The sequence below is a fragment of the Gobio gobio genome, assembly GCF_949357685.1.
Source record: "Gobio gobio genome assembly, chromosome: 18".
Classification (NCBI taxonomy): Eukaryota; Metazoa; Chordata; class Actinopteri; order Cypriniformes; family Gobionidae; genus Gobio; species Gobio gobio.
In genome coordinates, this window is record NC_137111.1 from 11,669,641 (window position 1) to 11,683,644 (window position 14,004).

At 36.7% G+C, this 14,004-nt stretch overlaps 1 protein-coding gene across 2 annotated transcripts in view; it reads left to right on the plus strand.

Annotated features, from left to right (window-relative positions):
• The first annotated feature begins 1,377 nt into the window (after window positions 1-1,377).
• Window positions 1,378-14,004, plus strand: part of nolc1 (nucleolar and coiled-body phosphoprotein 1) — a 29,143-nt gene continuing 16,516 nt past the window's right edge. For both annotated transcript variants that reach the window (XM_079842991.1, XM_079842992.1), the window contains exons 1-8: window positions 1,378-1,507; window positions 2,157-2,212; window positions 2,330-2,487; window positions 5,128-5,243; window positions 5,337-5,466; window positions 5,580-5,704; window positions 12,995-13,121; window positions 13,435-13,497. In XM_079842991.1, coding sequence (XP_079699117.1) covers window positions 1,382-1,507; window positions 2,157-2,212; window positions 2,330-2,487; window positions 5,128-5,243; window positions 5,337-5,466; window positions 5,580-5,704; window positions 12,995-13,121; window positions 13,435-13,497 — 901 coding nt within the window. In that variant the 5' untranslated portion in view covers window positions 1,378-1,381. The remainder of the gene's footprint in view (window positions 1,508-2,156; window positions 2,213-2,329; window positions 2,488-5,127; window positions 5,244-5,336; window positions 5,467-5,579; window positions 5,705-12,994; window positions 13,122-13,434; window positions 13,498-14,004) is intronic.

The window sequence follows — 14,004 nt, forward strand, 5'->3', positions numbered from 1 at the left end:
CCAGGGGCTAAAAAATGATGCAAATATATAAATAAAACATTATCGCTCATGTGTGCGGCTTTATAGCAACTTTCAGCACACAAATAGGCACTTGAAGAAGTATGCAGGGCCGGCCCAAGCCCTTATGGGGCCCTAAGCAGAATTTTATTTGGGGGCCCCTCTGTGCCACCAATACGATTGACTATTGTTAATTCTTGATAATGCGCACACCCAGTATCAATGTTAGTTGTAGCTGTGTTGCTTACATCATGTTTTTACTCTTATATGGTTTTTAATTGTAACAGTGGCAAACCCACAAGAGTGGTCAGGTGTTAATATTCAAAGCCTTACTGTACTACAGTTCAGACTGGGATATGTACTTTTTTTTTCTTTAAGTCGTCTCTATGCTCACTTTTCCCCAGGATTCTTTGATGAATAGCAGGTTCAAAAGAAAATAATTTCTCTGAAATAGAAAGCTTTCAAAAAAATCCTAAAAACATTGTACACAACCGTTTTCAACACTGATAATCATAAATGACTGGAGTAATGATGATCAATTCAGCTTTGATCAGAGGAATAAATTACACTTTACTATATATTTACATAGAAAACAGCTGTTGATATTTTCAGATGTTGATTTCTTACTAACATTAAACAGAGCTTTTATTTAATTTTAATTTAATTTTCTTTTTTGCATTCCATTCGACTGTGTATAAAACCCTTTTTATTTTCTAAATAAAAACTTCTAAAATGTAGGCTACACAATTTATAATTCCAAGGGGGACGATATAGCACTTGCAGAAAAACATTATATATACATACATATATATATACACAAAAATCATGTAAAATAGTGAGTATCAATGATAGGCCTACATCAAGATTTGAGGAACATTTAATTTTTCATCTCTCAATCATCATTGTATCTCATTACATTATATGTTTTTCCCCCGCAATAAAAACTACAGCCCTTCGATCATAAAACTAACTTTTAAATATCATCTTAGACATATTATTACGATATATAGAGCGACAACTTATATTTATATGCATTTTAAGTCGTCTGTATAATGAAATGAAATATAATTTAGTTAAATTACAAGCTATCAGAATTTAATCTTACTTTTTAGCCAGGTCATATAAAAATATGAAATATTTTCTATGTTATAAGTAGGGATTTACAGGGTTAATGAGATAGTGCTTGTCACAGCTTTACCATTTGACAATTACCCCGGTTTCGTCTATAACAAAAATAATATAAATAACAAATAAAATATATATATAAAGTGGTTTCTAAAAGGCTAAAATGTAATAATCGTACATGTAGCATGACGCACTCACTGTGCGCCATTTTCAGAGTCTCCACGTGACGTTGAAATATCCAATCGCGCTCCTCCTCCACATGAGTGCAACGAAGATGGCGCAGGACGGCAAGGTGCCCAGCGATCTCTACCAACATGTGTACTCTTTTCTCGTGGAGAACAAGTTCGCCAAAGCTGCGAAAGAGTTTTTAAAGCAGACTAAAGTGGTAAGAGCCTTTTCACGTGTTTATTAGAACTCCCCGTGCGCGCGGAGGCAGTAGTCCTGCAATGTGTGGATCGAGGCGCGTAGTTCTGCACACGCGTGGGGACTGACACGCAGATTTGCCGAACACGTGTTTTCGAGCCGCTGTATAGGATGTGCTTATGTACCTTTAATTTCTGCCGGTTGTTTTATAATTTCGACCCGTGCCATTACAGCAGTTTTGTTTTACGTTTAATAATTTCTTATCAGTTGAAAATTAATTATATTCATCAAGATTCTCTTAAGATAGACGTTTGCTACAGGTTGAGTGTTGGGCAACGTTGGAATAAAAATAACTATAATTGTATAACTTTTTAAAGACCTTACAGTTAAACTTATAAAGTCTGGAATATCAAGAGTAATACATTTATACAACATAACAAAAACAAACAAGAATGCTAAATTGTCAAATAAGCAACATTAATTATCCATAGAAATGGTATATGTAGCCAGAGAAGTCTTAATATATTTTAGTTTCAGAGTGTCCCTGCTGTCCTGTTAATAACACCACACATTTGGTGTTTTTACTACTTTACATTTTATATAGCCGTTGAATATTTAAAGCCTTACTTAAGTTTTGTCTAAGTATTCAATTTGATCTGTTTCCTCATCAGAAACCCCAGGACCAAAATGACGACAGTCTCCTGGACATCTTCAATTTCTGGGTGAAGTATGTATGAGCCTTGTCTTTTAAATGTTTATAACTGTAGCTCACTCTCGCTCATGCCGGTAGTTTTGCTGTCATCTCCACTGTTGGGTTGTAATTACTACAACTTGCTTACTCAAGGTCCCCAGAAACCAAAAAGCGTAAAGCGGTAACCAGTGGCCCTGCGGCCATCAATGGCCCGTCAGCCAAGAAAGCAAAGAAAGATGCAGAGAGCTCAAGTAGTGAAGACTCAAGCAGTGAAGAGGAAGCTGCAGCACCTGCCAAGAAAGCAGTACAAGGTACATAACTGTTACTTATCTTTCTCTCTGGAACATAACAAGTTTCCCATTAGGGTTCCACCATAGACCGTAAAAAAATATGGACGACGCGACTTCATTGACTTCCGCTGACCAAAGTTGAAGCTTTCATAGGCCCGCTCACGGCGCTGACATCTTGGGACCGAGTCTGCGCAGTAGCGATCTCGGGACCGGAGTTGCGCAGTAGAGAACAGGAAGTAGAGGCGCGATTGTCAAAAGCCCGCCCACACTCTCGCAGATGCAGAACAATTCATTATGTTGGTGTGAAATAAACAGTTATGGAAGTGTAGAAATTAAAGCTAAAGCTCCAATCTCCTCCCAAAAATCCAGAAAAAAGTCCGTTAGTGCCTCAGTGACAAGTTCATTCAGAGAACCCGTCAATCTCAGCTGTCAATCATGACGTCACACCCCTCGTTTTTATAGCATCAAATAACTCACTAAAACTAAACTTATTTAAAAAACGAACACTTGAAATGAAATTATTGTATTAAAAACTGCCTAAAATGACAGAAACCATCTTTAGGAAACAATTATTTGAAGTGTAATTAAATTGTTTAGTGTGTCTCGCGCCCATTCTAATACATGGAGAGGCGGGGTTTAGGAGCTATACTGGGACCGGCCACCGGGGGGCGATCGAGGCGCGAAAGCTTCAATTTCTGACTGAAGCACTACAGGCTTGGGTTCCACTTAAACGCTGTTTGCACCTAGTATTAAGATCCACTTGTCCACTGTGATCAAAGCTGGATTTTCAGCATCATTAGTCTTCAGTGTCATGTGATCCTTCAGAAATCATTCTGTTGTTTTGGTGCTAAAACAGCAAATATTATCAATGTAATTGAATATTTTTTGTGGAAAAGTGTTGCATACATATTTCATATTACATTTAATTCAAGATATTTTATGAATAGAAAGTTCAAAAGAATTAGAAATATTTATTTATTTGATATAGAAGTCTTTTGTAACATTATTAATGTTGTGACTGAATCTTTTGATTAGGGGTGCAACAATACAAATCGTCACTATTCCATATAAATTGCGATACTGAACTCACAATATGTATCGTGATATTTTAAGGCAAAAAAAAATATTATTATTATTAAAATATTATTGTATTATCATCAGATTCAGGACCCACAAATATTCCCCCATTGCATTATTATACATTATATTCAACATTATATATAGTCGTTTAATGTAATAATGCCACTGAAACACCACAAACTTAAATTTTTTCCCCTCATTCTTTTACTCACGCTTTCAATGCTGGCAGCATTCTCTCCCGGTGCTAGCTATGTCCCACCTCTCCTGCTGTTAATGCACTATACATACAAGAGATGCACCAAATCCAGATTTTTGGGGTTCGGCCGAATACCGAATCCGCTGGTTTCGATTCTGCCGAAACCGAATACAGAGTCCTACTCCCATCACATTAAAATACATTAATGAAGTAAAAACGACCACAGCAGTGCATTTTTCATTTTATTTTAACTGTAAGAAAAAAGAATAGGCAACATTATGCCAGGATTACTGTCCTTCCTTTGCTGTACCTGAAGTTGCTGCATTTTGACTGCGCTCTGTAGATTCCTTCATGCACAACTCATATTCTTTCGGATGTTTCATACGCAAATGTTTTAACAGCGGCTATTGTTTAGGGTCCTTGCCACCACGAGACAAATCGGCATTGCAAATTGAACTCATTGCAAATGTAGCTCGACTTGAATCACCTTTTTTTTGTCTAAAAGTACTGCCAAACAACACATTTTCACTTTCTCACAGCCTACTGCATTCGAACGGTCCACCTAGTAAACACCTTCCAGTAATCAACGGCGGTGTCATTACAGTGACCAGCATAACGCGCGTAGTGCAAGCCTAGGGTACGGTTCGGTTCGGTTGAAAAAAATTCCAAGGTTCGGCAAAAACCGAACACCGTCAAAAAGTCCAATATTCAGCCGAAACCGAATCCTGGATTCGGTGCATCACTAATACATATAAGAATAAACCATCTAAAATGCTTGAATAATCAAACTACTAAAACTAAATGTGATCTGGTAATTTAAATGATGTTTACACTTTGAGGAATGCCCTTCCAGCGCATGCACTTCAGATGATCAATGCAATCAGACAGTTCTAATCGCAAGAAAGCATGTCAAAATGACCATCCTCAAACCGTAAATGTTTAGCTCATCCAAAAATATAAACTCTGCATTTAATCACTCTCATGTTGTTTTTGCGTAACGCAATCATTTGAACGTCCTTATTTACTATAGTAAATCTGTTCATCATATAAAGTTTACAATTTAAATCGTGTTTATCATCTAAATCGTCTCTTCAGAAGACTTGGATTTGGATTAGACCACTTGATTAGTTCTTTTTACGATGACTGACATTTTTTTGGATCTTTTAAGCTTTGGATAAAACAACTATATCGGAATCATATCGTTTACATCAACGATACATATAGTCGCATTTATATATCAATATATCGTTACACCCCTACTTTTGATACGTCTGTTGAATAAAAGTATAAACTACTTTCAAAGGGGGCAAAAAAATGGTACTGATCCCAAATGTTTGAACGGTATTTTGTTTGAACTCTGATATGAAGTATTATGTCTTTAACAGTGAAAGCTCCTGCTCCTGCTCCAAAGAAGCCAGCAGCTGTAGCTGCTAAAGAGAGCAGCAGCTCTGATGACTCCAGTGACTCGGAGGATGAAACTCAGGCTAAAACAGCAGCAAAGGTCAGGAAGTTGATGCTGTTTACATGAGTGCCTGTGGGATTTCTCTGCTAGGATGCCTCTTCCTGAATCTTGGCTTATTAATTTGTTGTACAGAAACCTGCAGCTGTGAAAGCTGCTGTGAAACCTGCTGTTCAGCTTGCGGCAGCAGCCAGGAGGAGAGACACCAGTTCCAGCAGTGAGGAGTCCGACTCCGATGAGGAGCCCACCAAAACTCCAGCAACAGGTGAGCTGAAGCACGAGTTCAAATCCTCAATCACAACGCCTGTGTATTACTTCAGGTATAATTGCTCACTCAAAGTCGGTTGCATGTTCAAAGTGATGATCTGTGGTCCCCAGGTGCTAAGCCTGTGGCAAGGACACCTAAGTCGGTGTCCACTCCTGTTCTTGTAGCTCAGAAGAAGCAGGACAGCAGCAGCAGTGAGGACAGCTCGAGTGACTCTGAGGACGAGGCTCCAGCTAAGGTGCTTTAACATACTAGTAACCGAAATCCAGGGTACCCGCGGGATCTTAAAAAGTCTTAAATGTCTTTAAATTTCAAAATCAAAATTTTAGGCCTTAAAAAGTCTTAAATTCGCTGAAGTATTGAGTTCTAGGTCTTAAATAATTTTAAACGGGTCTTAATTTTCCTACGTCCATGTAACGCTACCTCTTGCTCATTGAAATGCTCCGGCAGCGCTTTAGTGTGTGTGTGTTGTAGTTCGTTCTTTCGCTAGTCCAACTATAGTTCGCTGTTTTACAACTACAAATGAGACCAGAATGCATCATATATTGCAGCCAATCAGCTTTCATGTTATTGGCGCGAGGCTCTTTTGGATTGTACCACAGACACATCAAACAGATTTTATTCTTCAGCTTCAGTTCTCCAGTTCTTCCAGTTCACGCGATCGTGAAAGCGAAGGCGAATCTTTCTTACCTGCCATCTCGCATATTGACCAAATAAAATTATGATATTCCCGATAGCACTAAAAAAGCGATGTAAACCCCGAACTGATTCGCTACTGCCACACGGACAGAGGTCAGACTGGCTGCGGATTCTGTGCACGCGTTTGCCGCCTGTCAGCGCTCGCGCGAGTGTACCGAATGTGTTCTATTTCTAGGCGCATTACTGTAGGTCTTAAAGTGAAAGCAACCCAATATAGCCTAGCCCAGCGGTTTTCAATAGGTGAGGCGCGCCTCCCCTGGGGGGCGCCCAAGAGCCACAGGGGAGGCGCGACGTGAAGAAAAAATAAACCATATACTCGCGTCGCGGTATACTGGGTAAAAGCTACGCGGGATACTCGCGTCGTGGTACAAACGAGTTGACTGATTAGTGACAAGTAGTAATGCTGACAGATTAAGCAATGGCTCCTTCTGGGTCAACGTGTGCACAGGTGCTCAAGGCACAGGCCTACTCGAAAACTGAAGGATTTTATGAATGGCACCTGTTTTCAACACAAACACTTTACGCAGAAAGAGTGTTTGTTGTAGTTAGAAAAAACTGCAATACAATTATTTTTTTAAGGGGTAGGCTATGTTTATTTTTTTCAATCATTTTAAAATTAATTGGAGAATTAACTTGAATGTGCCTAATAGCCTATGTGTTGTAGCCATTAAATAAACGCATTTAGTTTCATATGTTAAAATATTATATGTTATTTTTTTCCATCTATATGTTGATTATGAAAAGTGAACACCATGAGTAAGATAGGATGCATCGGGGACATGGAGTGGGTCAGACATGATTGACCACTTCATTAAGTTTCGTTTTGTAGAAAGACTTTCTTTAGTTTAAAGTGAATTTCGTTTTGTATAAATTGTATCTTAATTTTAATAAATGTTTATTCAACAAATTGCCTGGATTTAATAAATAAGAAGCAAATATAGCCGCGATCAATTGCATTGCACGCGTGAACTGGAGCGCATCATAAATTCATATCTCATATCTCTAATTTTTTATTATAAATTAATCGAAACTCAGTTTATGCCTCATAGACATGAAAAATATTTAAGAAAGCTTTACATTTCTTTAAACGAAACTATTCAAAACGAAAAGAAATAGGCTAGCTAACGTTACTCAATGTAATCCGAATGGCCATGATGTGCATTTCTCTCTGTAGGCGTGTTCAATACGGAGATGGCGATCTTCAACTTAATTTTTGCAGCTGACACAGACAGAAAAGACTAGTGTAGGCCTACTAATACAAATCAATGCACGAAATCGAACTTTTTTATTTTAAATTTTTATTAAGCTTTAACAAAAACTGGTCGATCTCAGCTCGAATGTGGACTTGAAGCAGAGACTGGCAGAAATGCCGATCACTCGTTTCTGGTTGTCTGTGGAGAGCGAGTTCCCTCAGATCTCCACTAAGGCTATGCAAGTCCTAATCCCCTTCACCTCCACTTACTTGTGTGAGTGTGGGTTTTCCGCACTGACCATGATTAAAAATAAATACAGATCAAGGCTGCAGGTGAAGGACGACTTGCGTTTATTTCTCTCTGCAGTGCAGCCCCGCATCGAACACCTCTGCGCGTCAAAAGCGCGTCCTCATTGTTCCCACTGATATGGGCGGTTATTCAAAGTTCAAAATTAAAATTCAAATGACGTGAATGACACGTGCAAATGACGTGAATGACACGTGCAAATTACGTGAATGGTGCATTTTGTTTATTGTTTAAATCTGAATATGATTTTAAATAATTTTAGCCACATACAAATCTTGTATGTGGCTGAAAAAAAATTGTAATGCAAATCTTTTTGATCTGATAACATGCCTTCAATGCAGTTGACTGTTATGTGCTCCGTGAACAAAAAGCATTGTCGTTCATTGATCAGAGAGCTGTCCATTGTGCTGATTTTGTTCGAGACGATGTGCATTAAAATGTGCGCTTAAAGAGATAGTTCACTTTAAAATGAAAATTCTGTCATCATATACTCACCCTCAATTTGTTTCAAGCCTGTATGAATTTCTTTCTTCTGCTAAACACAAAGCAAGATATTTTGAAGAATGTCAGTAACCAAACAGTTAACTGGTCCCATTGACCTCCATAGTATATATATTTTTTCTTACTATGGAAGTCAATGGGACCAGTTAACTGTTTGGTTACTGACATTCTTCAAAATATCTTGCTTTGTGTTTAGCAGAAGAAAGAAATTCATACAGGCTTGAAACAAATTGAGGGTGAGTAGGCCTATATGATGACAGAATTTTCATTTTAAAGGGGCTATATGCGTTTTTCTGAAATTTAAACTCGCAACTGACACCTGTGGCCAAAAAACAGAACTGCTCTTATTTTCTGCTCGCTCTCGCAGCGGTGGTGACGTCACATCCGCAGACAGTGCGGGAAAAAACGACCCGCCAGAAAATAGGAAAAATAGGATACAGGCTTATAGGTGCACCCACTGTGAGCGGACAAGGTGTCAGTATGCTCATCAGGAGATGTTTGAGTCATAAATGGTAAAATAAAAAGGCTATTGTTACGTTTATTTTGGGGAAAAAGTTGCATATAGCCCCTTTAAAGTGAACTATCCCTTTAAGACCCAGACACAAGTTTCACACTTGTAACATTCAGCATGTTTTGTTGACTTATGGTTAGGCCTACTGATGTTCTGTGATTTTTAAAAGTAGCCTCAAATAGGCCTGCATAAAGTTGGAAGTTATTTGCTGTTGCAAAGATTTATGAATGCACTTCTTAAAAAAAAAAAAAGGAAATAAAATACAATATGAAAAAATATTTACATTTTATTAGTTGTTATTGAAACTCATCATTGCCAGGAACACACAGAAGACGGCATTTACTGCCGAGGCGTGTGTGGGTTAGAGCAGGCGGACAGGATTTTGGGGAAGGGGGGGCTCGGCTGTCCTTACCTACTCTAAGGGGAGGCTCACATTCACCCAATTTGAAAACCCCTGGCCTAGCCTATACCCACTCCTGTCTGTGTAGTTCATATTAATCAAACAACAACAACGGGGAAAAACAAACAGTAGCCTAACTAAACTAAAGCACTTTTTGTATCTGTATATTTAGGTTGTACTTATTTGTCCTATTGTCAAACAAGATTCATGCATTTTGTTTGTTTTATTGCCATGTGTGACTATTGTGCATCTGACATAATGATATGGTAAATGTGGCATCCTAATTATGAAGAAAAAAAATGCACATTTCTGAAAATGACCACCACCACAAAATCAGTAATTTTGATCTCACAAAAAAAAAAAAAAAATATATATGTATGTATATGTATGTATATATATGTATATATGTATGTATATATGTATGTATATATGTATGTATATATGTATATATATATGTATATATATATATATGTATATATATATGTATATATATATATGTGTATATATATATATGTATATATATATATGTGTATATATATATATGTATATATATATATGTGTATATATATGTATATATATGTATATATATGTATATATATATGTATATATATGTATATATGTATGTATATATGTATGTATATATGTATGTATATATGTATGTATATGTATATATATATGTATGTATATATATATATATGTATGTATATATATATATAATATATTACAGTAATTTTGATCTCACAAAAAATTATATATATATAATATATAATATATATATATATATATATATATGTATACACGCACGCACACACGCATGCATGCATACATACATGCTCACACTCACACTCTACCGGTAAAAAGTTTGAGAATGGTATTTAAAGAAGTCTCTTCTGCTTACCAAGGCTGCATTTATTAACTTTTTTATATTTGAATACGCAATTTATTTCTGTGATTCAAAGCTGAATTTTCAGCATCATTACTCCAGACTTCATAGTCACATAATCCTTCAAAAACCTTTTTTTTTTTACTTTCTATTTCAGATAAATGCTGTTCTTTAGAACTTTCTATTCATCAAAGAATCCTAAAAAAATGTTTTACACAACTGTTTTCAACACTGATAATAATCATAAATGTTTGTTGATCATCAAATCCTCATATGAGAATGATTTGTGAAGGATCATGTGACACTGAAGACTGGAGTAATGATGATAAATTCAGCTTTGATCACATGAATAAATGTTCTCTATGTGAATATATAGAAAAGTGTCAGTCACAACAGAACTGTCACAATATTACAGATTTTTTGTATTTTTAATAACATAAATGCAGCATTGGTGAGCAGAAGAGACTTCTGTAAAAACATAAAGTCTTACCGTTCTTAAACTTTTGACCGGTAGTGTGTTTGTATATTAATCCTGATGGGATTGAGCTATGAGGAAGTGCAAGTTTACTAATACTTTGTTCAATTTTAATAAATTTAATTTGCTTTGCAAGTCATTTTGTGATTCTGCATTTCCTATTGTACGTTTTTTTATTGCGTTATATAGGTCTTAAATTTAATTCATAATGGTCTTAACATCTTAACCCGCACCGGTTCGTGGACGGGGGGGTTGACGGAAGTGGGGGGGTGTGTACTTTTATCTACTTTTGTTTTATACAAAATATTCAATCAACTATCACAAACTATGCATCATTTGAAAGCTAAAACACTCAAGATTCATGTTCTGAACTTTGCAATAAATACACCAGAGAGGAAAGGGTTAAATGAAACACTAAAGGACCGGCCATGTAAACATTAGAAAAATATCAGCGTTACTCATCTTTCATCTCCTGTCGTTCAGATCAGATCGGACGAATCCAATAAACACCCGCATACATCTCTGTGTAAGAGTCCATTCTTCAAAATGCATCCCACTTTTTAATCCAAAACAACGAAAAAATAGGGAAAAAACAAAAAATCCTCCGTTGTTTGCAAGAGAGTTTTGAGTTAGCGTGATCAATCATGTCCATTTTCAATGAAATATCGATTCTATTCCGTGTCTGGCAAACTCCCCCTGCTAGAATAGCTTCTCCCACGTATTTTAAACCCTCCCCCGTCTCTCTCCTTCAATCAGAGACTCTTCTGGGATGCATCATATAGAGGAAGTGCCTTACAGGCTTGGTGAGCTGTCAATCATTGCGCCCATGGTTTTCGTTGGATAAAGGCACTCGGTGCCCAGCCAATGCCTTTTCAACAAAGGTTTGATTGATGGACTTAGTAACCAATCAAAAGGCATTATCTTGCGCAGTTTGCGTAAGTAGGCTTTGGTGAATACTGTTTGCGCGCTGGCTGCACGTTCTCCATGGCGCAACTGCAGTGGAGCGCGCAGTCTGTCACTGACGCTTCCCATCAGCTAAATGAGTTTTTTACACTTTGTAATCTCTGTAAATAGTTGCTTTAGTTTTTCAGTAACTGTTTATCCATTATAATTAGTAGTATATTGCAGTTTATTGCAGATTTATTTGAATGAAAAACTACTCTTTACAATAGCAAATGTTCTGAAATAAATGGCCTTTTTGAAATGACGCCTAGACTTTTCTTGACATAAAAGCTCACAGAAGCTACATTACTGAGAGAATCATCCTCATATTTGAATCATGACATGATTAGACATTCAGTTTTATATTTAAGTTATTTTCAGGCTCTTAACATTAAATTATAATATTTTTTTCCCTAATTGAAAACAAAAAACAAAAAACGTGAGTCACTTACATGTATATTTACATGTATATTACTCTGTTACCATATTACTTTGAGTTATTATGACTCTTGGGTAGCAATATTTCAAGTGTCTAGTTTAAAATAAGACCAGGTTTATGAATATAGACCATAGGGTTTAAGAGCTGCAGACATTTTCATTTGGGTATATCGTTTTCAAAAAATTCCACAAAAATGGGGCGCTTGTTAAGAGGTTAAAAAGGTCTTAAAAAGTCTTAAATTTGACTTGGTGAAACCTGCAGATACCCTGAAATCATGATCATGCATCAGAATTCAGTCCACCCCTCCCCAAGATCCATGTTTTCTGTTTCCAAAATTGTTTTGATTACTTAATACATTTTTTTTTATTACAATCAATAATCAATTGAATTCATAACTTTGACAGTTTAATAATTTATTAATTTCTACAATAATATGGCCTATACATTTTTTTTTTCTCCAAGAAATTGTCTTTTGTAATTTTTGAATTGTGTTTTGATTTGTATGAAATGTATGATCTAAAATGGTGGTAATGAATGCATAAAAATGAACAGCAAGATTGATCTTTTAAAATGTAATCAAATGAGATTGGAGCAATTCCTTTCTTTTAATTGTCACATGGGGGACTTTGTATTTAAATAAGTTTGTCTTGGGTTTAATATTCACAAAAGAGCAGAACAGAGTCTGTTTACCATTACGACATGGAAGAAAGCACAGAAACACGGAAGGTGTAACACGCATAGAGAAATTACCATCCCAATATAATTTATGCAAAGACATTGTGGCTGCAAATTAGCAATAAAGCCAGCTTCCAAAAAAATTATACTCAAGTATGTGTGCAAGGAAATATTGTTTCAAAATCGTGATTAAAATCGAAATTGCAATATTGATTAAAAAAAAATAATAGTTTTTTTTTGTGCCCTAATCATCATCTGTCTATCCTTCATATAGTCTGGAGTGGCACTCAAAACCCTCCAATGTTAAAGCCAGTTTCACCATTTAAACTAAATCATGGCATATATAAGATCTATATAACATATATATAAGTTTATTATGTACTTCAGACACCTGTCTTCACCAATGTGAAAGTGAATACAAATTTTACAGTTCCACATTTAAATGCACTTTATGGTGTTTTTGGTTGATTTTGAGCTTGATTTATTTATCTCACTTTATCACAGACAGCAGTAAAAGCAGCAGTCCCGGTGAAGACCCCTCCAGCCAAACCTGCAGCCCCTGCCGAGTCCAGCAGTGAGGAGTCATCCTCAGATGAGGAAGATGCCCCTCCTACTAAGAAAGCCAAGACAGGTATTACTGCTTTTTTCACTTTGGTCTTACAGGTGCACTAAAAAGGATTTCAGGCTTTTATTATTCTTACCAAACAACCAATATTACAGTTATCTTGGACTTTACACTAATAACTTCACTATGGGTGCACCAATCATGTGATCTCAACATAACATTAACATTTCTGGACAGTATATGACCAGAGTCTGTCATGAGCAGCATACATCTTTGAAGATTTGTCTAAAAAAAACTTAGTTCACCTTATATGAGGCAAAAGTGAGTTTCTGGAAAAACAGGACACCAATGTGAAATTGAAGAGCATCTCTGTTCACAGGACAATTCAGTGCCGTCCCGCCCCCTGCAACACTTACAGCTCGTGCTCCAGTCAAAGCCCCCGGTAAGAGTTTCAGGTGTCCTGTAGGGCTGCTCGATTATGGCAAAAATCATAATAATGATTATTTTGGTCAATATCATATCACGCCCGTTTCACACATACTCCGTTTGCAGTGCGTATGCGGTGCGTATTTTTTTCCGTACCCATGTTAACGGATTACAGCTTTCACACTGCGCACGGATGCTGTCCGTCAGTCCGTTCCAGGTGCGTTGCGTCTGCAGCAGTCCGGCGATCGTTTCCGTACCGAGTCTATTTTTTGCTGTGCTGCACTGCGTAATTAAAGTGACAGCACAATGTTCGCTTTAAAATAAACATGTACTGACACGAAAATCTAGTAATTTTACCACAGATGTATGTCATTTAAAATATACTCTGTTTCAAAGTCAACACATGGCTTTTTTTTCTCGGGTAAAGCAAGGAAACGACACCTTACCTGGCATTTAGGTTAAAAAAATTGAAATAATGAAGAGCACGTACGTTCCTGGAGGTGGAAAAACAAAAAGGTCTTTA